The sequence below is a fragment of the Pseudopodoces humilis genome, chromosome 1 (genome assembly GCF_049639895.1).
Source record: "Pseudopodoces humilis isolate 2021_Gansu_Grassland_sample_001 chromosome 1, ASM4963989v1, whole genome shotgun sequence".
Lineage (NCBI taxonomy): Eukaryota > Metazoa > Chordata > Aves > Passeriformes > Paridae > Pseudopodoces > Pseudopodoces humilis.
In genome coordinates this window covers 34,378,328-34,405,968 of record NC_142200.1, presented here as the reverse complement: position 1 = coordinate 34,405,968, position 27,641 = coordinate 34,378,328, and the positions used below count along the sequence as shown (strand labels likewise).

Here is a 27,641-nt window from a genome sequence, read left to right as displayed (position 1 = left end):
TAATGCATCCATATCCACCAATCAACTGATCTTCCAGCAACATATTTTAAATAAATTTTTAAATATATTTTAAATACATTTTAAATACATAAACATACATATTTACAACATACATGTTTACAGGCCTACAAGAGGAAAAAATATTTGTCTCTGCTTTCTGTCCTTTGGAATAAAGTGCATACAGGGTATGTAAATTGTAAAAAAGATCTTCTAGGTTCTAAATTAAAATGCCTTTTTGTAACCCTTCTGTATTGATTGTCTTCATAACAGTGGCACTAGTTTCCTCTAATTTCACAGTTAATTCCTCTAGTTTTTAAAAGCTAAGTCAAACAGAGTGGAAGGGCATTGCTTCCTAAAGAAGAAACTTGGAGCTCTAATTTTGGCTGCATTAACCTGGGCCAAACTTTACATATACCAGCATAGCTAAAGGGTGCAGACCTCTTCTTTGCCTCACTCAACCTTCCACACACACAAGGACCAGCCCCACAGCCACAGCAGCCAGGAGGCACTTGTGGTGCCAGCACCATCCTTGAGGGGAATCAGCTCTCTCTAGGAAGGGAGGAGCCAGGCTGCTATCCCTGCCCCCAATGCTGAATGAGGCACAGCACATTCCAAAAGAAAAATAAACACACACAGGCAAAACCTTAGCCACTTCCAGGAAACGCTTTTTTTGTGTTTCTCACTAATTCCTCATTTAGATGGATGTTCTTCCATCATGTATCGCCATGAGGAACACCAGAATAGATGAAGAAGAGAGGCACTGCTCATGTTCCTGTATTTTAAAGTCAGCCAGAAGCGATGACAGCGGTGGGGCATTGGGTGGAAACCTGTTATAGCAGCCTTGTCCAAGTGCTGGGCAGGTCTGAGAGCTGGCCATCAGCCTCTGTGACTGTTCATGCAAACTAAGCCTACAAACCTACAAAATCCTTGGCAATACCTGGGTCTGGAGGTTGAACAAAAAGGAACATCCCTTCCTCTTGAACCAAAGCATGACCTAGAAGAGGGCATTTATTTGCAAAGAACCTGGGCTGAATTATGATTTATGTTACATTTGGGATAAAACTAGGATTAAATTATCCTGTGCTTGCACTGTTGTCAGGTAGATCAGCTCAGGACTTCTGTCACTCAAGCAGGTGGCACATAGAGCATAAATCTGCAGATATTTACACACAGACATACAAAACACACTATCCATTCCATTTCATGGGTCATTAACATTGTCTGTAGCGCTTTATATGCAGTTATGAATAAATTAATTGTAAAAAATAAACGGTGGTCTTTATTTAGAGACAGAACTCACTTCCGGCAGTTTTTCTGAAAAAAAAACAACAACCCAAAATAAAACAAAATAAAACAAAACAAAATAAAAAATCGAAGAAACGTAAGCGTGAGATCCACATGAGAACAAAGAAAGCGTAATGCTCCTTCTATGAAAACCACACAAAGTTCGGCAGAAAAGTGAAAGAATGCATTTAAAAGAGAAACAAACAAACAAACAAACAAAAAAAACTGAAGGAGTCAAAAGACGGGAAGACATCTACAGCCTCGTACCCCAGCCGGGAAGGCGCCGGGGGCTGAGGTGCCAGCATCCCCGGGCGGGCTGCCCGCTCCCTCGTTGTCCCCTTCCCTCCCTCCCCCGTTCCCCGTTCGCTGCCGCCTCTCGGCCATCGGCACGTCCATGCTGCCATCTAGTGCTGCCGCCCCGCTGAGCATCCGCACAGCCCCGGTACAGCCCGGCACAGCCCGGCACAGCCCGGCACAGCCCCGGCACAGCCCCGCACAGCCCCGGTACAGCCCCGGTACAGCCCCGGTACAGCCCCGGTACAGCCCGGTACAGCCCCGGTACAGCCCCGGTACAGCCCGGCACAGCCCCGCACAGCCCGGCACAGCCCCGGCACAGCCCCGGTACAGCCCCGGTACAGCCCCGGTACAGCCCGGCACAGCCCCGCACAGCCCGGCACAGCCCGGTACAGCCCCGGTACAGCCCCGGTACAGCCCCGGTACAGCCCGGCACAGCCCGGCACAGCCCGGCACAGCCCCGCACAGCCCGGCACAGCCCGGCACAGCCCCGGCACAGCCCCGGTATAGCCCCGGCACAGCCCGGCACAGCCCCGGCACAGCCCGGTACAGCCCGGCACAGCCCCGGTACAGCCCCGGTATAGCCCCGGCACAGCCCCGGTACAGCCCGGCACAGCCCGGTACAGCCCGGTACAGCCCCGGTACAGCCCCGGTACAGCCCCGGTATAGCCCCGGCACAGCCCCGGTACAGCCCGGTACAGCCCGGTACAGCCCCGGTACAGCCCCGGTACAGCCCCGGTTCTGCCCCGGTACAGCCCGGCCCAGCCCCGGTACAGCCCGGTACAGCCCGGCACAGCCCCGGTACAGCCCGGTACAGCCCGGTACAGCCCCGGTACAGCCCCGGTACAGCCCGGTACAGCCCGGTATAGCCCCGGTACAGCCCCGGTATAGCCCCGGTACAGCCCGGTATAGCCCCGGTACAGCCCCGGTACAGCCCCGGTACAGCCCGGCACAGCCCCGCACAGCCCGGCACAGCCCGGTACAGCCCCGGTACAGCCCCGGTACAGCCCCGGTACAGCCCGGCACAGCCCCGCACAGCCCGGCACAGCCCGGTACAGCCCCGGTACAGCCCCGGTACAGCCCCGGTACAGCCCGGCACAGCCCCGCACAGCCCGGCACAGCCCCGCACAGCCCGGCACAGCCCGGCACAGCCCCGGTACAGCCCCGGTATAGCCCCGGCACAGCCCGGCACAGCCCCGGCACAGCCCGGTACAGCCCGGCACAGCCCCGGTACAGCCCCGGTATAGCCCCGGCACAGCCCCCGTACAGCCCGGCACAGCCCGGTACAGCCCGGTCCAGCCCCGGTACAGCCCCGGTCCAGCCCGGTATAGCCCCGGCACAGCCCCGGTACAGCCCGGTACAGCCCGGTACAGCCCCGGTACAGCCCGGTACAGCCCCGGTACAGCCCGGTACAGCCCGGCACAGCCCCGGTACAGCCCGGTACAGCCCGGTACAGCCCCGGTACAGCCCGGTACAGCCCGGTACAGCCCCGGTACAGCCCTGGTACAGCCCGGTACAGCCCGGTATAGCCCCGGTACAGCCCCGGCACAGCCCGGTACAGCCCGGTATAGCCCCGGTACAGCCCCGGTACAGCCCCGGTACAGCCCCGGTACAGCCCGGTACAGCCCGGTATAGCCCCGGTACAGCCCCGCACAGCCAGGCACAGCCCCGCACAGCCCGGCACAGCCCCGGTACACCCCGCACAGCCCCGCACAGCCCGGCACAGCCCCACACCTCCCGGTACAGCCCCGCACCGCCGCAATAGGTGCACGGCCACCGGGACCCCGCTGCGGGAAGGACACGGGGGCGCTGGAGCGGGGCCGGGGAAGAAACGAAGCTGGTCAAGGGTCTGCAGCACAAGTCCAATAAGGAGCAGCTGAGGAAGCTGGGAGTGTTTAGCCTGGAAAAAAGGAAGATCAGGGGTGACCTTATTGCTCTCTACAACTCCCTGAAAGAAAGATGTAGCCAGACGGGGTTAGGCCTCTTCTCACAGGCAGGTAGGGAGCACAACAGGTCACAGTCTCAAGCTGCACTAGGGGAGCTTCTGGTTAGACATTAGGACAAAATTCTTCAGAGAAAGGGTGATTAGATATTGGAATGGGCTGCCCAGTGGAATCACCAGCCCTGGAAGTGTTTAAGGAAAGAATGGACATGACCTAATTGACAAGGTGGTGTTTGGTCACAGGTTGGACTCAGTGATCTCAGAGGTCTTTTCCAACCTGTGATTCTGTGATTCTAGCTTTCCATCTTGCTTAATGTGCAGAAGTGGTTTCAACAGGGTGACAGAACATCTTCTCAGAGCTGGCAGTACCAACTGCCAGCCAAGGGGAACAGCCCTGTGGCATTGCTGAGGCCCAGGTCACAACTCTGGTGTTTGACACTGTTCAGGTAAACCATAATGGGAATGGGCACAGGCAGCAGCAGCAGCCAAAAAACACACAACACCTGAGATGCAATACAAAGTGGAGTTTCTTCCTAAAGTCTCTTCCCATGCAGCAGGAGACCAGCATGGCCATGCAGTCCTTTTAGGACTTTAGGACTCATAAGGTTCGGTTAACTTTAGGTGCAAGCATGCTTATGTGGGGAGTCAGCCAGTCCTTCCTTCCCACTGCCCCTTCACACAGGAGGTTTAGCGTGGTCAATGAGACAGAGATGGAGCATCAACCAAGCCAAAGCTGAAGGTCTAGAGGCTGGAAGGGGATGAGGTGGGGAGAGTTTTCCCTTTGCATCAGAAGTGCCCTTAAAAAGTGCCTCTTTAGAACCTCCATAACATTTTCACAGTCATCAAACACTAAGTAGCAGCTTTGGGAATAAGGCCAGGCCATCAACTACAGAGAATAACTGAACTGGTGGTAGGAGAAGTCCAGGAGTCCTTCCTGCCTGCACTAGTGGGCTACACAAGCAGCCACCCAGGCCTCTGGCAGGAGACCAATACTTTCAAACAGAGAATAAAGGAGTTTCCTGATATCCCACATTTTCATTTATACAAAAATCATCCAGGAGAGCAGGTGATACAGCTTCTCTCCATAATCTTCACATCCCAGAGACAATTTCTGTGATTTCATAATATATGTGGGTAAGATTTACTAACAGCCTCCTCCTATCTTGGCCCAGTGCTGCCCAGTCAAGTCTCTCTGACTTGATTCAAATACTTCACTTTACCAAATCCTAAAGGAGAAAAACTCTGCCCTGTTATCCTGCCTTGCCTGGTTGAAAAGTGAGATGCAGAGTTATGGCAAGCAAAACAGGCAAAAGAAGACAAAGCAAAATATAAACAATGCAGAAGACTCTGAATGCTTCAAAACCACCAAGCCAGGGAAACATGAATAGGTTGCATGAAATGAAGCTGAGGCCAGTGAGGAATTAGCAAAGGAAGGAGAGTGGAAAACTTTTAACTTTTTGTTTGGTTTTGGTTTTTTTAATGCAAAGCCCTAATTTATAAGGCAAGAAATTCTACAAAGTCTCAATTTTCATTAAAAAACAAGCATCCCTAATCCTCACACCTGCAGAAATGATGGGAAAAAACCCCCAAAAAACAGAGAACTGCACTCTAGCATACCCAAACAGCAGGATAAAACAAGCAAGAAGCAAAATTATTGGGTTTGAATCCTCAGGGAATTTAAGCTGAGTTTCTTGTGGGAACTACTCTTCCATATTTAGTGTTATAAGGACTGAATGGATGAAAGACTACAATGATGATGACAACAAGAGTATTGTAATAAGAGCAAAAGCAAGGAACAAAGAGTGCAGTAAAAGAAGCAGGTTTGTACAAAAGAAAAATACTTACTTGCTTAAGGATTTCACACTCTGCACTGATAGATGCTGCACCAAGGCTGGAACTCCCAACATCCTTGGATTTATTATTTTCTGTGGAGGGACTTGTTAATTTTAAGTGTCTGGAGTTAAGTCCTGAAGAGCAAGAAGCTCAGGTCACAGAACCCAAACCAATTTCCCTGTTTCATGCTGATCAAGCCAGCATTTTGCAGGATGGCCCAGCAAAAAGCACTGCACAATTCTGGTGGGTATCCAGTTTGTTGAACAGCTCTCCCTTTGGCAGGGGACAAATTTGGTTCTTAGTTTTGCCTTTTGATGTCTCACACAGCAACTTTCTTTGTGCAAACAGATACCCTCATCCACTTTATATTACTTCATAATTTTTGAGTTTAGAGTGGAGGCCCTTGCTTATGCTGGAATTCAGTTCCTTGTAGGACAGTCCTAGTAGAACTGCACTCTGATATAGAAAGAAGGAAAATCTCCCTTATGGAGGCCAGTACTGGTCATTTCTTAAAAGCAGGTGCAAGGAGTAATCACCAGTAACTTTCTTCAGATTTCTAACTTTCGCCTACCAGATTTAAGGGCCAGCCTCAGAAAAGTATGAAGGAAACACGTTCTTGCCAAGACACTATTATTAGAAAAAACTATTCATGGAACAGCCATTGCTTTAGGGTGTCACTGTGGCACTGCAAACTGCTACTGATAATTAATAAGTGGCTTATAAGAGCTTTGTCTTAGGCAAGTGAGATCATATCTCCCATGGATGAAAAAAAAAACATTTTTACACTATTTATTCCTATCAAAGAAAGTTTCCCACTAATAGCAATGGAAGATGTTGATCAGACTTCTTTAAAATCAGCTTAAGGACAACATTGCAATCACAACAGCATTATGTGGGGGCATTTTTGTCAGCATTGACAATTTTTATCCTGTACAAATGGTGGTGTTTAACAAAGACATATGTTTACACAGATGGAGGAGGGAGGTTGTAGTAATGGTGTGATTGAAAGTAAATTGGATTGGTTGAGTAGCTGATGCCAGCTGCCATTTCAGTCTAGGAGTAGGTGGGTACTCGAGATGGGCTGTAGTCACTGGGACCACAAATTGGAAGTTTGCTGGGTACCTCTTATCATCCATTTAGATGATCCTAAACCCATCACGCAGCAGCTGAGAGCTGGCTCAGGGTTCAGAATGCAGTGAGGCCTTTTGGGTTTGGGTGTTCCTATCCTGAAGGAAGGAAGGAATGGCATTTAAGTACACATGTCTTTAGAAGTAGGCACACAGCACATTGATGAAGGCTAAACTTAAGTATCCTTACAGGTCTCCAAAAGGAAAATTTATTTAAAGACCACCCTCTCTCTTTTCCCTGGTGGTGGCTGACTGTCCAACAAGACAGACACACAGACGACTATACTGTTGTTTAGCCAAAATAGCATGACATTGACCTTGCAGAAGAAACACTGGTCCTAGAGTGCTAATGTTTTGGCTGGTCAAAAAGGGCTATCTAAAGATAGAAGCTCATTTTCAGAATTTGGGTCTTTATGAGCTACCACTACTAGAATATTGAAGTACCTCAGAGCTAATGGGAATAACTTTTTCCATTTTGTGCCAGTCTCACATGAGCAAAGGGTCTGTTCCTTCCCACATCTGTTTACAGACCCTGCTGCTGCCTAGTGGTTTTGGGATGAGTGACCAGGAAGGGCTGGGCTACATTCAAGCTTTTACTTCATTTTGTGGCATTAGATTTTTTCCTTCTCTCCTTCCTACTCAATTAATTTAAATTATGCAGGAAACTCTTACACACTCAAGGTCTTCACAAATAGTCAGGTGTAGCTCTCACTGTAGATAGCCAGATATCCATTCATTCTACAGACTGGTCTGCATCATGCTTCCCTGTGTACATTATGAACAATGTCTCAAAAAGGCATTTTTAAAAATTTAGATACAATTTTTGAAATTTCTAAAGTTATTTTTTGCGCTTTACACTAATAACTACCATTTCATTTTCATAATTTCATAATAAAATCATAGACCCTTGATTCATTTAATTGCAACTGACTATTTAGCTTTACCTTCATCAGGTTCATTATACTGGGGGTGGTGTGTGTGGAAGGCTGAAGAAAAAGGAAAACAGCACAATATGACATTCTTAACTTCTTTAGCCAGTCACACAAATATGAACTACAAACATAATATTAGAGAGGGCATGACTTCTGAGACATCCCAGGTGAAGAACTAGCCATTGCCAGCTTTCATTTACAGGTTCCTAGCTTTGAAGAGGGTAACACACACCTATTTGATAATGATCAGTGTGAAATTATGTTTCAAGAAGCTGTTTTCACAGCGAAGGCTTATGTACAAAAAAACTATTTACTTTTTTCTTAGAACAAAATTTTGCAGAATGGTGGAGGGTTTTCATTGTTGAAGCTGTAACAGTGAAAAAGGTTCCAAAAACCAGACATTATTTATTTTATATTTGCTTAGCTTGTTGAAAGATATAACCCCATTTAAACAGCAGGAGTATCCTTTGATCACATGTAATTTACTGTTACAAACAGCAATGCATTTTATACACCAGAACATCTACACATATGGAGAAACAAAAGCAGCTACATTGACTATAACAGTAAGATTGCTTTAGCAGCCTAAATGACAGAGTTAATGCTCACCTATGTTAAATGGCTGCTATTTCCCTATTATAGTGGGTGATATATCTTCATTGTTTCAGTAATATAGCCAACAATTGAGAGCTAAGTAGTAGCCACTCTTCACCTTCAGTAAGCTTTACAGGTATTTTATATGCAAAGAAATAGACTCCTTAAAATATGCCATTTACTACATCCCACTGAATTACAGTGTATAAACAATAATGGTTATTTGCTAAAACATTACAGCACATATTTGTTGTAGCAAAGGAGGTAAAGCCATGAAACCCAAGGACAATGTATAAGCTGCTAGTTTTATACCGAGATTATGAACCTGAATGGCATTGTGAATACTGAATGTGGGACTAAATACAGGGATTTACAATAAAAAAAATCCATTATGGCAGTTTAAGTTTTTATTCAGAAAACAAAATTAATCTTGCAGTAATGCAAATTAAATCCTCACCTTTAGATAGTCTCATGTAAAGCTAAATTAGCGCTGTTCCTCTGGCCAGGAGGAGCAGCGTTTTGCAGATGAGAAGTCTCTTTGCCTGTGAATTGTCTTCCAGCTTCCTTCCACTCCCTTCCAGCCTCCCCAAAATCAGGACTGCCTGTGCTGGAACATCTACTTACCCTTTAAAGTTAAATACAAAACAATACACCATGGATACTTGCCCATTGAAGGAAGCATGGCCAAAAGGCCATACCATAAAAGGGACACTGGTGTGCTATCACTTTCCACCTGTGTTATACACAGGGGCAGGAAGGGAGTCTAACCAAAACAAGTAATTAAAAAGAAACACTACATTTATATAAGATATATAATATTGTGTATTTGGGGAGTCTAGAAACAGACAACACCTCCCTAGAGAAATGTTAAAGATTAAAACCCACTAATAACATTAACTGCTGGAAAGAGCACAAATACCATGGTCAGGGTGGTTTAACTCTGGTGAAAGCTGCAGATGCCTTGGGCACCTTATGCAGGCAGCACTGCTGAAATACATCATGTTGTGCAAAGCTTTTGAAATATAACATATGCAAAGATAGCTGATTAAAAAATAAAAGCCCAAAGGGTATTTTTTACCAAAAATTTCTTTGCTACCTAGAACTTCAACAAATCAGTAAGGACTATTTTGAGATGAAAATTGGCTTTTGACCTTGCCTTTCAACATCCTGATGCAGAAAACATGTAACTCAATAAGGAAAGTTGCTTGTGACAGGTTTGACTTTCCTACTCCAGCCCAGAGAAGTTGACAGTACAAAGGTCCCTCTTAAAATGGAAAGCATTTCAGTTTATTTATGAAGTGAAGCATGAACTAAGAATCAAAGACAGCTCACAAAATTTTGCACTTCCCAGGATTCCTGAGCAATTTGGGTAAACAGATTCTGTTGTGTAGTCTGTAAAATGAGGCCAATAGAAAAACCCTTTTTTAAAGACCTTGTTTTATGTATGTTCACATGTCTGTGGGATCTTAGGTGTGAACAGTGTGCCAGCTGCTCCCTGCTAGCTCGCCATGGGCTCACGAGGGATCTCACCCTCCCCTTTCACCAGCAAACATCCAGAGGGGCAGTTCCCACAGAGAAGCTGACACAGCAATTCCCTGCACTAGTGGGTTACCATGTCATGACCCGGAAGGAACTCAAAGAGAAGAGGTTTGAAACAGTGAAGTATTACCTCAAACAGCACCCCTTTACTTTCTGTATTTCAAGTTAGTGGTCTGATAGGAAATGAAAACACTTCTGTCATATGGTGGGTTTGTGGTATTCAGATTTCTAATAACTGCTACTTAGAGGACCTTTGTTATGCCAGTCAGACATACTGCCATGCGCTGCTGACAACAAAGTGCTTTCGACGTAGGAAGTTTGGTTTCGCTTGTGATTTTATTCAACTCTTTAGATCAGAGCAGCACAAGCAGCGCTGGCTGATCAACCTGAATTGTAGCCACTGGGCAAGTATTAAACACTGCAGAAATTATTTAGCTACCAAGTTCTGTATCTTGGTAGCCATGAAGTGAGAGAGCTGCTGGAAACTTGATCTAGATAGCAGCCTTCAGATCCCAACATAATAAACAACTTCTACCATGACAACTGGCACAAAAATCTGTTAACAGTGTGCATCTCCTCTGAGATGTGTTTGTATCTTGAGACTTTAACTGCTTTAAAGGATCCTAATTTATTCTACAGAGGAAGCTCTAATTCTTGCAGCCACTTGCATAGTGCAACACGCACAAATGAACAGTAGCTTGAAGAAACTTTAAAATAATGTAATTCTGATGTGGCATGAGTGTCAGCTTAGAGGTAGACCTTACTCTCCATCTATATACATGCAAAGTACTGCAAATTTAAATCAGCTGTTTTCAACCCTATTTAAAACCTCCAATGCATGCTAAACAAAGACTATTGCCTGCCCTCTGTAAACTACAAATAGGACAATTTTTTTTTTTTTCTAATAGCTTTATACTAAGCTTTAGAGCAGGAATCTCAACAGGCAGTCACCCCTGGGGCTAATTAGATGCTGTACCTCACTGAAGAAGTCTCCAGTGACCCCTCCACTCACTCCCTTTTGCCAAATCATGTGCTTTCAACTTTTCCTGAAGAATTACAATCAGCAACAGAGATGGGTTGAGACATGATTCTCATCTCTATGTGTTTTCAACCCTTAATTTTAACAGACAGGGGTTGTTAAGGTTTTAGGAACCCAATAACTAGGTACAGAAAAAGAAACAGGAAAGGCTATGATCCAGCCTTCTGCCAAAGGAATACAGGAATGAGTGGTGCTGCTAATTTTTATTAGGTGTGTTTTTAAACTCTGCTAGTTGACAGCTAGAACGTTGTCAGAGGCAAAAAGGTGCACCCACATTTTATTTTACGTTGCAGGCAGTTACAGGAGTACTTCACACCTGCCAGTTTGCATCTGCCTAGGTAGTCAATGCTTTCTTCCAAATTAGCCCCACACAGTACCCCCCCTTGCCAGCTTACACAGCCTGTGGCAAAACTCAGCCACATCAGCTACTTTTGTACAGAATAAGCCATAGGAATGGGAAAGCCAGAGTATAATGTATTTCACTGTACTGCTTACAGTGCTTTGACAGCTGCTCAGAGGCACAGCTAGGAGCCTAAATTTTGCCTCTACCTATCCCATCAGCATTTACTCTTATAATGAGGAAACATGGTAGTGATTATTCCATTATGCTGTACACAGTGATAACCCTAGGACAAGTCAGGAGCTTCCACCATGATGCAAAGCAGTGCCTGCCTTGGCAACTGAGTACTTTGCAACTTTGCAATGCAATACCAGTGCCATGTCTCCCAGTTCAGCTTCTTTTTAGAAGCCTCTAATTTTGTATTAATTCTTTTTTGTCACATCCTTAGGTCAGAGCAAAAGGGTTTTCTTATTCTTCATCTGACCTCTGAAAAAGTATAAGCATTAAATTAATGAGTCTGTACTATGATTCCCCCCCAATAGTTTTATCAAAGAAATTTCTCCGGAAGTGTTGTTTTTCTTAATTTCCCTAATGAAATATTACCTGCATTGCATCAGTTATTAAAAAATAAAAGCTAATGTCCAAAAAACCCCTGTAAGAATGAATTTGAGATAATATCCTCAAGAATCATCTGCTTACCTACTTTTGCAAAAAACTTTTGTTTTAAATGTAAGCATGTTCTACACATATACAAATGCCCAGCTGTGACATACAGCAAAGGACTCAATATGACTGGACATCTGCATTCCTTTCTGTCAAATTAAAGATGAATACACTTCTAAAACCACAAGTAGCTTAAAAAAAATGCCAGAACATTTAAGAAGGCACCAGATTTTCTTTAGACATTTAAAAAGGCACCAGTCATGTTTTGTTTAGTTATATTATCCTTTATTATTTTACAATGTATTTCAAAAACTTTTACAGATGCCTTAAACTGTTCTACAAGAGCTGCAATACTGTCATAAAAGCACACCTACAGACCGAATGCACAAATGAACTGTAATACCTACTGGTATTGAACCATTAATATCCAAAGGGTGTAGTCTTTTAGCAAATAGATGTGCAGTAATGCAAATGCAAACAGATGTTAATGCAGAAAAACAAAACTCTGCATTCACGGCTATAGAACAGAGGACTTTTCAAACACATTTGGTACTGTAACATTCTAGACAGCAATATGAATAGCATTACATATTTAAAGCAATACATGCCCTGAAAAGCCTGTATTTTCAATCTGTGCGTGTAAACCTGAATCAAAAATAAACTAGATATATTAAAAAACATGAGACATCTAGTCTGCCAACAAGATTTTGTTTTAGTTCTGTTTCTTAGAATGACAACCGGGTGGGTGAACTCTGACCTGCATTATTATTATTATTATTTTACATTATCATATCCTCAGCATTTCTGTAGTACTGACAGCCTGCGGGTTTTTTTATTTATTCCTTGTGCACAGGCACAGGAGAATAACTTTGATGCATTAAATTTCTTTTCTGAGTCTCCAAGTGGTATATATGATTCATATTATAGCAAATACATTACCACAAAAAAAGCACTGTATAAGGACGTTTATAACATGTTTCAAAGTTCTCAGCTGTATTTCTCTGGTGCAACAAAGCAGGGGCACTGCAGCTTTCAAGCACTGTGTATTGAATCCGTTCACGCACAGTGTTTACTAACAGCTCAGATATATTATTCTCTACCTACAGAAGTTTTGCTTTTATTATCACTTCTGCTCATAGGAATCATATAAAGACATCTTTAAACTTATACTGTCTGTAAGTTACAGGGCAAAGCCAATTGTTTACATATGTTTTTTAAGCCAAGCTGATGTATTTTCATGGGAGTCTCATGAAATGTCTTTAGGAGGAAATAGTAATTGCATATCAGGATTGTTAGGGGAAAACAAACTATAGAGTCAAAATTTACAAGTGTGGCACTGTGGCAAAAGAGGCATTCTGTCCTGCTTCATACTTCAAGTTTAAGGTTTTAGTTACCATTAAATATTTCCTAACAGTAAACACCATTTCTTAATCAAATATAGTCTACATTCCTCTATTCTCTGCAGGCAGAGCTGCAATGGGTAATCACTACATTAGACCACAGCTTTTTCTGCTAGTCTTCCCAGCTAGCCTAAACAGCAGTCAGTGGTATTTATTAGTTATATATATGTATATATATATATATATATCAGTCAGTCACACCCATCATTACAAATATGTTCTAGTTTATTTACTGTACAATGTATGTATACATATTTGTGTTTTTCAGTCCCTTTTTTCTTATCTTAAGCACTCCAATGGTTAAGGGCAGGCTGGGAAAAGAATCAATACACATAAAAGGGTTACACATTTCAAGTCTGTAGTGATTCTAGTTTAACAGCAAAAGGGGATCCTCGTGCTCATGCTGTGAACACAGCTGGCAGAAACAAAGGCAAAAAAAAGAGGCAGACTGTATTTTTCTCTGGAAAATCTAGAAAATTGAACAAAACGATGTTAGTCCAAAGGGATGTAGAAATGAAAAGGGCATTTCATTGAATGTACAACTGGAGCTATTAAGAATTTTCTTTCACAGAGGCCCTGAGACGAGTTGAATGGATTCTCTCTACCGTGTTTCACGTGAAATCAAACTTAAAGCTCTATAGGTATAGCATAAACATTTGGTATATAACAGTGGACCCATTTTTAAAAAGTGAAGCAATAAAATCTACATGACAAACTAATGCAGGAACAATTTGATTGGAGGCCTCTGTCCTTTGACCCCTGCCCTATCAGGCTAAATGTCCAATAAAATGTAAAATGCAGCATACATTTGCTTAATCTAAAATTTTTGTGATGATTTATTGCAAATTGCACTTGGCAGTTCACCACACCAATGGAAAACTGGCCCCCTTGTTGGTTCATTCACACAGTCTTTCAACACCAAATACAAGTCACCAGTAGAAAGATCTTGATAGAAAGTTTGCTGCTGTGCTGAGCCAGCTTGCTGCACCTTCAGGGTGTGACCCAACACGAGACACTGCTTTGTCCTGCTCCTTAGTAGGGCTCTCATCTTCTGGCAAATACTCAGGTAGATCTGTGTTCTGCTCTACTTCCACTGGAGTATCTTGGAACGGAACTAGCATCTGGTAGAACACAACAGATTAAAATTATGTCAAATGTTGTAACTTAAAAGAATGAATCAAAGTTATAATATATTCATTTTCAGAGTGACAGGCATGCATTTTGTGAGACTCCTCCCCATTGCCCGGTAGAGCAAGAACATAAATAGAACATACTACGCATAGAAGATACACAAGAAAATCTTTGGCTTAACAGGGAAGAGAAAGCATCAAGTAAATACAGACTACCTTTTAGTGGTTGTGAAACAAATGCACATAAGCAACTCCAACCAAGAAAAGCTAGCACGTTCATTGTGACCCTTTTCATATCATTATAGAGATAATCAATTACAGTACTTTTGTCCTTCTTCTGAACAATAATTTCTGTATAACTGATAGATAACTGTCAGGATATGCTTGATTCTCCTTGTATTGGATGTGTAGCACTCACACTTAAATTCTGCTACTCTCAGATATTATGGGCACAGAGGTGTTGATATTTAAGATACAGCTGAGCTGTAACAACTGGTATTTATAAAGATAGGGCTCCTACCTCCTCACCACTTTCACTTTTCACAACTTGCTGTGCCTTCATAACTTTGGTTGACGCTATTGCCGTTGCCAGCGCCTACAAATACAGAGAAAAGAAGCAAGAGTTCAGTGCAACCGAATGCAATAATGTGAGGATCTGGAGGGTTACAAAGCACTTACCTCTGCTTTTAAATCTGAGCGAATTCGGACCACGCACCTTTGAACAGCCATTTGAAAGGTAAAACTAATAACACCTTTAATTTTCAACAAGGCTTCTTCACAAAGATTCCTTCGAGACTGAAAAAACAAACAGAAGTCCCACAACTAAAAACATACCATGTGAAAATGCTCACAATTAATTGTTAAGGTGCTACTGTATGTCTCAAAGCACATGGTTACAAATGTGTGGTTGAGTAACAGAAGAACTAAGACTTATATTTTAGTGCACAAATATTAAGACTATCTTGTCACAAAAGAAAAATTTGCTTACACTTTAGAAGTCAAAGAAGGATGGAATCAACTGTAAATAATTAGAGAAAAGTGCTGAAAAGCAAAGAACGTTTTTCTCTGTGTGATCAGCTAAACAGTCCCCTCTGGTTAAGTTCTGACTGACTGAAGTGCTCATTGATGAGTAGTTAGTGTTTAAGTTGCTATTTATCAGACACCTTGGCTCCATACTGACTGAATGCATCAAAGCAGCTGTTGTATCTTTCAGCTGCTTCATCTGTGGCAGCTCACAGACATCACAGCACAGCAGACACTTAATTCTTATTTTAAAGGGAAAGTACTTGGTTGATAACCCAGAGTGTTACGTATAAAGTAAGTGACATCACCTACTGTGCTGTAACATTACATTGACCCCTACTAGTTGCATCTGCTACACTACCTTAGAATGTTCTATTTTTTTTTCCTTTTAATATTTGCACAAGATGGTTGCAACAAAAAGAATTAAAGTCTACTTGGAGAGACTGCTAGCACAGAAGGGGATGAAAAAAAGATGGATTGTATCAGACAAACTGACAGCCTTTACACAGGTTTAAAATAATTATATACTTAACTTTTTTTTCCTTCAAGGCTTTAAATAATTATTTATTTCAAAGTATATTTGCATTAGTTACCAAATAATCACTAGTCAGTATTCACTGTATGCACAACAAGCAAATTAAATTCTTTTAATCTCTGGAAGAATGAACTGAAGCAGATTGGTTTGGTTTTTTTTTTTTTAGCAGTTAAGCATATATATTTATTTAAACAATTCATTTGTGTAAGTTTATTTATCAAAATAGCTAACATTTTTGTGTTTTCCAAAACATAACTTTGTCAGATATGCTACCTTTACTATACAAAGGAAATATTTGATGCAAAGATGATAGGCTGCCTTACACAAGTAAAAGTATAAACCTACTCCTGGACACAGCAAGCAACACTTTCATAGCTTCTTAGCCTAAAAAATTAAATTCATACATGGGTGTGTAGCAATTGTGATAGAATTCAGCTTTTTACTCTTAAGATCCCAGGTAAACCACAGGCACCTCAGTTTAATTCAAAATGAGGCTTTCAGTGATCAGATAACTGGTGAATCATTTCTTAAAAGACAGAACTTAAGGTCCATACAAACTCCTTAAAAAACTGGCAGCTTGGCAGCCACCAGCTTTGCTGCACAGACATACTTTGCAAAAGACATTTGACTAGTAGGTAGCCACAAACCCCAGAAATACACAACTAAACATCTTTCTGCATGGTACTGCTGAAGCATGGGCACAGGCAAAATTTAGGTTATTTTCTTACACACCAAGCCTTGATTACCATGTCCCTCACAAATACTACTAAAATATACAGACTAGAAACTGACTGAGGGGCATGCCACAAACTCCTGAGTTACTGCCTTTTTTACCTTTATCACCAAATTTGATTACTAAAACACCTTAAAAAAATTAAAACACCTGACACCAAATTAAACAACAAATGACCTTTCCCCTTTCTTCCTAAAACAATCAATATCTACTATTTGAGGTTTCAAAATCCACAAGTATTTGTAGGATCTGCAACCATTCCTAACAGGAGCTTCCATTTACAAATGTGCTCAGATGACTGAGAACACCATGTCTAAAGTTCTGTGCTTACTCACTACGCCTTTTCAAACTCATACATGCAACCTAATATTGTCTGCTACTTAAGTGAGGAATAAACTATTGAATGAAACCAAATGGCTTTTGTTGCTCACAAGTTTTATGACCCTCCCAGTCTCAACTTATCATAACATTTAAAACAGCATTACAGAGATATTTAACTTCTGATGAGCACCTCTTAACATTTCTTTAATCTGATGAAATACAGAGCTACATACACCAGCTATCTCAGCCTCTGTACAGCCAGATTTTCTTTCAACAACAAGCTAGGAAAACATGCTGGTGTGATCTACCTGCAGTTTTGCTCTCTAGAGATGAATATCTAAATATTCTATGCTTTTTCACAAAACCTTTACCTCACCATTGCAGAGAGAAAACTCCACAAATATTGCTATGTTCCATTTGTTGAAGAAAACAAAGACATGCCTGTAAGATAGAATTGGACTACAGGCAAAATATCTAAACTCACAAAGTAGAAGTGGATGAAATTTCTTGCTTGGAGATACCTATGAACAAACAAATCAACTACAAGCTTAAAAACAACAACCTATGGGACTGAATTTAAAAAATTTTACAGACTAGAAAAGCCAATGGTGTTGACAAAGCACTGCCTTTCTAGATAGAGCAAGTGCTGGAAGGCCAAAACTGTAAAAAATATTTGTGTAAAGTGAGCTAGAGCAGCATGTTATTTCTAAAGGAATTAACTGTGGTCTTATGAAAACAGAACAGTGGGCATGCTGCTGGTATAACTGGGCCTGTGGACATGCTTACTTGGCAGAACGTAAAGCAACAAAGCAAAGGATCAGGTTTGATCATTTAAAATGGGTACAAAACTGAAAGATACAGAGTCCGGAGGGCACTTGTGGATAACGTGCTTAAACAGCCTACATGCTGTTTGGCAGCCGTAAAAAGGCAAACATGGCCCTGGGGTGTTATCTACAGGGGTATGGTAGATAAATCTGCAGAAGTTATTCTGACATTGCATAAAGACTCAGTGAGACCTCATTAATTCAAATGCCATTCTGGTCACCACAGTAGAAAAGATCTCACAGACAATGAAAAGATGCAGCAAAACCAACTCAAAATACAGCATTTCTAATAATAAAAAAAAAACCCTGGTGTCTGAAATCTCTCATAACCAAAAGGAAACTTTTTTTTAGGTAAACACACTTATACAACCACAAGAGATCCTTAAGTAAAAAATGCTGAAGGCATTTTGTTTATTTTATTCTTTCTTGAAAAACCATCAAGAAAACTGCCTTAAAACATCTTCTTTAAGTGCTCTGAGTAAGCTCAATTTATACAAGATTTTATACATATCTTATGCTTCAAAATACCATTCACAGAAATTGCTGACAATTGATGATGTCACATAAGGAGCCCGACTTGGTTTCTGGGGTTAAAATAAATCTCAGTACAGTATACCTTATTTACACAAACTCTGAAGGTTTCCTTACCGAATCATCAAGGCCATCTATATGCAAAACCACTGTCTTGGCACGCTTATTTGTGCTGCCGAGGAAAAACTGTGCTTTCCGCCGACGGTAATTCATCTCATTCACATTGTCCATGTCTGACATGTTGGAAGACTGAAGGATATCATAGACTTCAGAAGCCAGAAGTTTAGTCTCTCCTGGTGTAGTGGTCCTTAAAGAAAAAAGGGACAAAGATTTCCAAATATTTGTTTACTCATTAGTACTTCACAAAGCTATTGATTACATCCTTGCAACTGGAATATTCCATGCAGTACAGTCAAGACACGGCAAAAATGTTAAGTGGGGAGAGCATAAATTGGGTAAAATTATTTTCTTTTCCCAATTCCAATTTTTTATGTTGATTTGTTGATTCCATGCTCATTATGAGAAGGTCTGTTCTCAAACAACATGAACACAATTTACATCAGTTTGACAACTACAAGCCAAACATGGCAGTAACATAGCCAGTGCTCCAGGGTTACTCTGTGTTCAGCGTTATTTATTTTACAACAAAACTTCAATTGCCTTGTGACATGTTTTGTTTCCCACTTTCCTTGCTATATAATAAAAGTAATTTCTCTGTAGAACTGGCATTTTCCCTAATGTTTTCTTCTCCAAAGTTATTGAGCATCAGCAGCAGAGCAGAAATACAATTTCCTTGAAGAATCCAAAGGTTATTCCTGATTAGACTACAATTTATGATATGAATTATATGATAGCATTTTTTTAGATAGAAAAAAGTGGATAATAGATTCAACATATATTGAATTCTTATGATTAATTAAAACTAATTTTAATAAGGTACTAATATAAATCTGTTGTCCAAATTCCGCCCTGTTTTAATTATGCCAGTTATTTAAAGCTTTGTGTAGAAACAAAATTATTACTGCATCAACTTGTAATGAATCTTAAAATGATGAATGACAGCTTTGCTGCTTTGTTTAGCAAACACTAAGTAAGTAACAAGTACCTTTAGATTTATTTTTTTTTCCAATAGACTTCCTTAATTACCAGACACTAAACACGTTTTCCATCCTACCATATGGACAAGAAAGAACACTAAAGCAAGCATGTTAAGAGTTCTTGGCTTGTGGGGGTCTCAGCTAGCCTTTTTTTTTTTTACTTCTCTGCACCTTGTTTCGAACAGCACCCATTTGGAAAGGAAAATGTCAGTTCTTGTGATAATTCAGTAGATTAAAAACATTCCAAGAGAAAAAGAAAAAAGTAGTAATAAGCAAATAATCAAGACCTAGAAAGGGATAGCATTCCAACATATGTTCGGTTTTAAATACATGTTTACATTCTGCTTTCCTATACTGAAAAACCACTTACGTCAATTCAAAGTAACAAGCACTGAGTTGAAACAAAGATTTCAACTTTATCCTTCCATAATTTATTAGATAAAGTAATAGAACTGGTGACAAAGCCATGCAACTGGATGCCTTGAGGTAGTAATAAATCAGCTTCTGCTAAAGTGATAGCTTATCAAGAGATTAAGGAATTGCCCCACTTACTAGTTTTGCCAATTTCTTTCAACAACAATCCCGTTCATACTGAGTGATTTATAACAGAGGAGTTTTATTTTTTCTAAGTTTAAATACAGCTCACTAAGCAAACTATTGAAAATGTCACTATTCTACTCACAGCACCCACTATGCAGTTGGTAAGGGGCTTTGCACCAAAATAAATTGACTATTGCACCACAAAGTTAAAAAAAAAGACAAATGAGAAACAGAGTATCCTTAATATTTGCCGTGATATGTGTATATATATATATACACATATATATATACATACCCACACAAAAGAAAGACAATTTAAAGCTGTCACTATGTCAGCAAATATAAAATATTCAAGTGCCTAAAAGCAAAATATCACAGTGGTTTTCATATATGTTTTATTCTCCCAACATTATAGTTTGCAAGGTTCTTTAAAACTAATGACCTGCTATTAACTGCACAACTGAAACAACCTGCTGACTTTAAAACACAAAAGTAAATTGGTTCTTATTTCACACAGTTACTCCAAGATCTTCCAAAAACAAGTCTATACTGATACATTTTATTTGTATACGCACACACACACTCTCAAACAAGATACTCAGATAATTTCCAATATTCTTCCAAATGGAGGATTACCACTATCTACCACTAAGTTACCCCTATCACCTTTAAAAAAAAAAAAAAACAAAAAACAAACTCAAATGGAAGACTTTAATCTTATTTAAAGAGAATCAGTAATAAGCAACTCACTGTGTAATAAAAAGCATCAAGAAACTCAGACACTACACTACAGGGGCAAGGACAATGACTGTTCCTTAGAAATATCAGATTGCAAAACAATCCCAAGTGAAGGTATCCACCTGTTTTACTTTGCAGAAACAAAATACTACATTTTCAGCAACTCAGTTAAACAAAGATGCCCAAAATTCCTGACAAAACCTTCTAAAATTTTAAATATACTGGTAAAATGACTGAATGCAAGTTTTGAGCAACCTGTTACTCTTTCATCAAAGCAATTTCTGCAACAGTTGTAAAAATAATAGAAATCTTTATATCTTAATATCAGATTAGATAAAAGGAAATGTTTTATGATGAGTGTGGTAGAACACTGGCACAGATTGCCCACATAAACAGTAGATCCCCTAACCGTGGAATCATTCAATGTCAAATTGGATGATTCTGTTGCAGATACCCCTGCTCATTGCAGGAGGTCTAGACTCGACAACCTTTAAAGGTCCCTTCCAACCCAAACTATTCTATGATTCTGTGATCTTTAAGGAAAGCAAATACCTATCTGGAAGCAAGTATAAACCCTCTTGATTGCAAAACCAAGGTGATGTTCAATGGTGAATCTGTTTGCTTACATACTATATTACTAATGAAAACAAATACAATGAAACTGCACATAAAATTAAACCACAGAAGAGTGGAAGTTTTTTATTAAAAAAAAACTGCTGTAACTCGTGGGCTGTGGCTTTGTTGCCTAAAATAAGAAAACTTTAGGAGAAGAGTTCTGAGAGCACTGACACCAGCCCTCCCAGCACCTGTGTGTCAGTAGTTTCAGATAATACTGCCCACAGCTGTCTGACCCAGTCTCCTGCCACCAGCAGAGCAGCACAAGGGAACCCTTGCCCTTTCTCCCTCTCCCACTCCAGTATAGCACTTTAGTCACCACTGAAGGTGCAGGTGCATACCATAATGTCACTGTGCAACTAGATGAGAACAATCATTGGAGCAATCTCAATAAGGGACACAGTACAGCACCCACCACTGGAGGTTTTCAAGATACAGTTCAGACAGGGCATGAGATTGTCTCATCTAGGTTCCTTTTCCCAGGAAAGGTTGGACCAGATCATCTTTTGTGGTCCCTTCCAAGTTGTGCTCTTCTGTGATTCTATGGCTACTGTTGTTCTACTGTGCTAGGAAAATGGTAGCATCTACTTAGAGCGGAGTAACAGTTGGCAAGAGTTGGTTACCATCCCTTTCAGAGGCAGTAACATCTTACATTACTTCAGCAAGATTCAGAAGATGCCTGTCAGAAACCCAACACTTTAGTTTTCACTGTCTTCCTGAATTCTTGTCATCCTAGATTGCTGCCTGTCCTTCCATCATGTTCACCCAAGGCTGGCTGTATAAGAAATATAAACACAATCCAAGCGACACATGCTGTATCTGTCAGAAGAGGATACAAGAAATAGTTCTCATTTTCTACACTATTAAAAATAACTTTTCAAACATGGTCCAAGAGCTGCAGAGTTTTTATTAATATAGCAAGACTTTTTTTAAGTTTTAGCTAACCTTAAAGGACATGAAAACTAATGGCTACAACTCCAAAGGTGTGTGTGATGTGGGCAGAGTACAGATGCTTGGAAAGAACACGTAAGCAGTGTACAGCATCACAGTTGTACAACCAGCACCGAAGTACACACACAGCATCACAAATGGTAACAGAAGGGCATGACAACCTTCCTAGCACAGCTTCATCTGATGCAAAGGTAACAGAGACAGTTTCTTCCTCTAGAAGAAGCACAAAGACTGAGAAAGACTAATATAGTAATTTTCCCCTTTTAGAGAAGGGCAAGATATAAATAAGTTTATAAATATATACATGGGGGCGTGTGTAAAAGATAATCTTATCATTTTTTAAGCAATAATATTTTATGCATACTTTTAAAAATAAAAGTGTATACATACTTGTAAATTACATACAAACTACTGCATCAGAGGAAACATGCAACTGTAACCCTGCTCAAGGTAGAGCACACCCTGTGCACTGTAGGTGTCCCTTTCCTTAGTGGCACCCATTGTGCTCTAAAGACACATTAGCCAAACATTTAACAAACGCACAACTGCATTTCATTACTGTGTTTCTACTGAGTTTATAACCTTGACACAGGAAGTTTCCAAACAAAAGAGGGGATTTTTCTTTACCCAAACTCAAGTACATCCCAGACCCTAGCAAAAAGAGATTTATGTCATTTCATTCCAAAAGTTTAATTTCTGTAATAATTCTGCTTTTGGATGTACTTGCTCAGTTTGTCCAGTACCCCAAGAAGATGAAAAAGTTAATTGTCCATTCGCGAATTGTCAAGGCTCTGATAATCTCTGAACCCCTGCGAAGGTGATGGAACAAATCTGAAGGTGCCTAGGAAGTGTCAGCCCAAATTCACAGAGAAAGTCATTCCTGAGCACCCCAGGGGCCTCCTATAATGAAATGACTGGCTTCACTGGGATGGGAGAACAAATGGGTACTGTCTGTTGGCACTGGCCCTTACACAATCCCCACAGAGAAGCTGATGAAGGATGGCCTGGCTGACCAGATTGTGATGCGGACTGAAAACTGGCTAGATGGCCAGGCTCAGAAGGTGGTGATGGAGGCCATGAAACCCACCTGGAGGTCAGTATCTATCAGTGTACATCAGGGATCAACACCAGGTCCCATTCTGTTCCATATCTTCACCAATGATCTGGGGCACAATGGACCCTTAACAAGTCTGCAGATGACACAGACCAGAAAGGAGCTACAGATACATCAGACAGCTGTGCCAGAGAGATCTCAACAGGCTGCAGAAATGGGCTGACAGGCACCTCATCAAATTCAACAAGGGCAAGTGCAAAGACCTGCATCTGGGGAAGAACAGCCCCAGGCACCACTCAGATGAGGCACAATCCTAGAATGAGCAGCTGGAAAGCAGCTTTGCAAAGAACCTGTTGGACATGAGGATCAGCATCAGCCAGCAATGTGCCCTTGCTGCAGAGGTTACTGGTAATCCTGGGCTGCATTGGCAGGACTGCTGCCAGCAGATAGAGGGATATGATTCTGCCCCTTGCATCAGCAGTGGTGAGGCCTCACCTGGAGTGCTGTGTACAGGTCTGGACTCCCAGTACACAAGATGCATGAACATGCTGCAGAGTCCAGAAAAGGGTCAGGAAGATGATTACAGGGCTGATGAGAGAAGGGACGGAGATCTGGAACAGTAGATTTCTAGAGAAGGCTCGGGGGGAGCTTATCAATGTACATAAATACCTGAAAGGGATGCAAAGGGGACAAAGCCAGGCTCTTTTCAGTGGTGCCCAGTGGCAGGACCAGAGGCAATGGGAACAAACCGAAAAATCAGAAAATACTTCCCCACAAAGGTGACTGAGCACTGGCAGAAGCTGTCCAGACAGGTTGTAGACTCCATCCTTGGCCATACTCCTTGGACAGCTGCCTGGACATAGTTCTGGGCAATGTGGTTTAGGTGCCTATGCCTGAGCAGACAGGAGCTGGACCCATGACCCGCAGAGGTCCTTTCCAACCTCAATCAATCACCCTGTAAGACTGTGAACATATATTGAGAAGTCATTAAGTAAATTCAAGCAGCAATATACATGGAGCACATCCATTTTTACCTACTTGTGGATCTCTAATCTTTCAGGTTAAGAGTATTTTAGGAGATAGGCTTTTATGTAAGTAAAGCAAAAATTTATTTCATTTTCCTGCCAACTATTTTCCTTACACACAGTCTTCCAAAGAGTTCTGCATGACAGCTTACATAATTCTAATGCATCTGATAATTAGAAAGACTGATTTCAGAAACTTCCTGCTCTCATATTTAGACTTACAGTTAACTGCTCAGTCCTAAATTGTTTTATTTTAAGGCATCATGAACTAAAGGCAAGACTAGATGCAAAAAGGAAGGCATCATTCTCTAAGGAAGTAAAACTTGTCAGTTAGGATTGCTGATGTTTTCACCTTCATAGAATCATCCTTGAATGGTTAAGGTTAGAAGAGGACCTTGAAGATCACCTAGTTCCAACCCTCCTGCTGTGGGCAGCAACACCTTCAACTAGACCAGGCTGCTCAGAGCTGCATCTAACCTGGCCTTGAGCACCTTCAGGGATGGTACATCCACAAATTTCCCAGGCAACTGTTCCACCTTAGCCTATAGCAAGGTCTTATTACACACAGTCATCATGGGAAAACTACTGAGATTAGTACACATTATAATAACAATTTAGAAACTTTTAATACAAAACTTGAAAATCCAATGACATTGATTTTAGGAAAACACTGCTCCCAGGTTTCTCACTCAAAATACATAATTTCTTTGTAATTCTACTTAGTGTAATAACTGTATTCAGTAAACAGAACATAAAGAGTATAAAGCCAAAGATGAGATCACACAGACAAACTAAAGATATATTTTAACTTCAAGTAACTTCACAACACAGATCAAAAAGTCAGTGCATATAAGCTCACTCAGTAGTTTACACTGTTACTCTCTTATCTGAATCTGATGTAGTTCAAGAGTATTCCATTTGGGGACCAATCTCAGCCTTGTACTGATGGGCCTTTTTTCCCCATGCTCGTGAACAAGAGAACCAAAGAGACAGAGAGCATTCTCAGCTGCTAGGTTTAGAATCACCTTGTATCTCAAGGCTGACCTGTGGGGCTGTCCTGTGCAGAGCCAAGAGCTCAACTTGATGGTCTCTTTGTGGATCCCCTCCAACTCAGGATGTTTTATGATTCTCAGGATACATGGAGAAGAGCTACAACTCATTCCCCTCCTCATGGAGAAGAGCTACAGCTAATTTGTCTAAACTGAAAAACCTCTGTGATAAGAGGGCAACCAGAGGTAGACTCTATGACAGAACTCACACCCCAGGACTCTGTTAAGATCAAAGCAAGGGAAATGATACAGGAGAATGGTAAATTTGCAATACACCACTTAACATAATATTTCACACAGAGAGTGTCTGCACTATATATATTTTCAGCTGGCATGGCCCCATAAGTAAGGGAGCACCACATATAGCCTTATAAATCATGGACAAAGGTTGTGGTACAGCCAAACGGAAAAGGTGGATATGCACTGTATGGTTCATCACTGTGCTCTTGGTTCACTAATACTTGGGAAACCAACAGAAAGAAAAGAGCAGCTCTGTAAACGCAAAAAGAAAAGTAGCTATCAGTGGTGAAGGAAAGAAACTGTAAACACAAAACCAAGGAAACAGTTCTTGATGTTTTAAAGTTAGCTCAGGTAAAATTTCCTGTATGATATCTCAAGGATTTTACATAGTAATGGAAAGTAGTACCTTAAAGCGCAGATCTGCAAAAAGAATCCACTACACAATTTAAGTCTAACAAATATGAAAAGTTTGAAGAAGAAAAATATCTTCATTATCCAAATTAAGGCTCCAATATTTGGCAAGACTTCAGCAAATGCCATCATAAATAATCTACTCATAAATTGAAAGTAGAAACAGTCACAGAAGAATCCTAAATCACTGGACATAACGAAAGACTGAATGCGTAATTTTTCCTTTGAAACACTAGTTAGAGGGACCTCATTACAGAGTGACACAAACACCTTTCCAAAAAGTTAAGAGAAAACCTATCATCACATAGAAGCAAATATTTTCATTTGATCCCAATCCTCTTCATACACACACATACTGGCCCTAATACTTTCCCTAGGAGCCTAAGTAGTGATATTTTCAACGACTGTTTTATTTATGCAATAAACTTCATTCATTCCAATGTATATAGTAGCCCATATGACACAAAAAGCACAAGTAAGTATTTAATGGATTGACATGAATTCTATCATTCTATCACTGCTGGGCAGGTGCATGCATATAAGAGAGTTTAAAGTATATACATGGTAGAGATTTATCATTTAGACACAGGTAACAAATGGCAAATCAACATATACTGAGGTCGCTATGCATTAAGACCACTGATGTATTTGTTTTCAGGTGAACTATTTCTTTCAGAATACATTCTTCCTATACTTAAAAGAGAGAAATTGTTTCCAGCAACTAAAAGGAGCAGTAGGTGCAAAGAGTTGCTACATTCTGTAAGAGGGAAGGTAGGAAATCACTAATCCTTGATTTTAGAAGTGAGACACGGTGATTGACGTGGTTTTGATGAAAACTTTGAGCATGAATGACAAGCCTAAAGAAAGAGCATGGTATTAGAGAAAAAGCAATCTGTTTCAAGACAGTTATCTGATCTAGCTGCTTTTCTGCCTGTTCTCCTCCAGTGCTAGGGCAAGATTCTTTCTTATCTACAATAATGCTGCTCTTTCTCGTAAGCTTTTAGAGCACCCTGTGATGCAGTGGGCTCTCTCATAAGCACACAACTGCTCTCCTGACTCGTTCCAGGCAGGCACATTGTTTAAAAACAACTTGAAGCATTACTTCAGCACACACCTTCTCAGAATGGTGCTACTACCATACTACACCCTCAATTCCTTCAGCCCCAAAACACAGCGAAGACCAGATAATATTAGAGAGCAGCTAACAAAATGATCACCACCTGCTTTCTGAAAAGAAAAAGTCAAAATCCTGAAGAATATAGACATGCATTGAATACATGCATGAAGAATACAGACAAGATATTGTAGATAAGTTGCTTGATAACAATATAGTAAGCATAGTAATGGGTTAACAACAGGAAAAATAATTTGTAGGGGTAGAACAGGAAAAACAAGAGAACCTGTAGGTCTGGCAAGACTTAAATGACAGAATAAGCAGCAGCACCATGGATCTTCAAACCCCAAAACCAAGCAGGTGGACTGCTCAATAAACCTATGCACAGCCTGAGTACAGTAGTGTTATGTGCTGACACTCCACTGGTATCAATCACGTGCTCCTAGGCAGTTCCACCATGGAAACAAGGCAAGGTCACACAGATTTTCCTAGAATGCTCCCTAGAACTCCAAGATGCCTGTCACTTGGCAAGCCTTCCAGATGCTACTCATGCTGGTAACTGTGAGAATTTGACCAGGAAACACCAAACTAAAAAGCTTATAATGAACAAGGAAATATGATGTCTTAAGGTTGACTTTGTATTTAACAAGACATACTCCACTGAAACTAGAAGTGAGGATTGGATTTCCCAATCCCACTTCCAGCTCAGTTTACACTATATAC

General features: G+C 41.1%; 1 protein-coding gene across 2 annotated transcripts in view; it reads right to left on the bottom strand.

Moving 5' to 3' along the window:
* Window positions 1-11,860: 11,860 nt before the first annotated feature.
* Window positions 11,861-27,641, bottom strand: part of ARMC1 (armadillo repeat containing 1) — a 33,839-nt gene continuing 18,058 nt past the window's right edge. For both annotated transcript variants that reach the window (XM_005517124.3, XM_014257971.2), the window contains exons 4-7: window positions 18,202-18,391; window positions 14,796-14,912; window positions 14,638-14,712; window positions 11,861-14,108 (exon numbers count right to left, since the gene is read on the bottom strand). In XM_005517124.3, coding sequence (XP_005517181.1) covers window positions 13,917-14,108; window positions 14,638-14,712; window positions 14,796-14,912; window positions 18,202-18,391 — 574 coding nt within the window. In that variant the 3' untranslated portion in view covers window positions 11,861-13,916. The remainder of the gene's footprint in view (window positions 14,109-14,637; window positions 14,713-14,795; window positions 14,913-18,201; window positions 18,392-27,641) is intronic.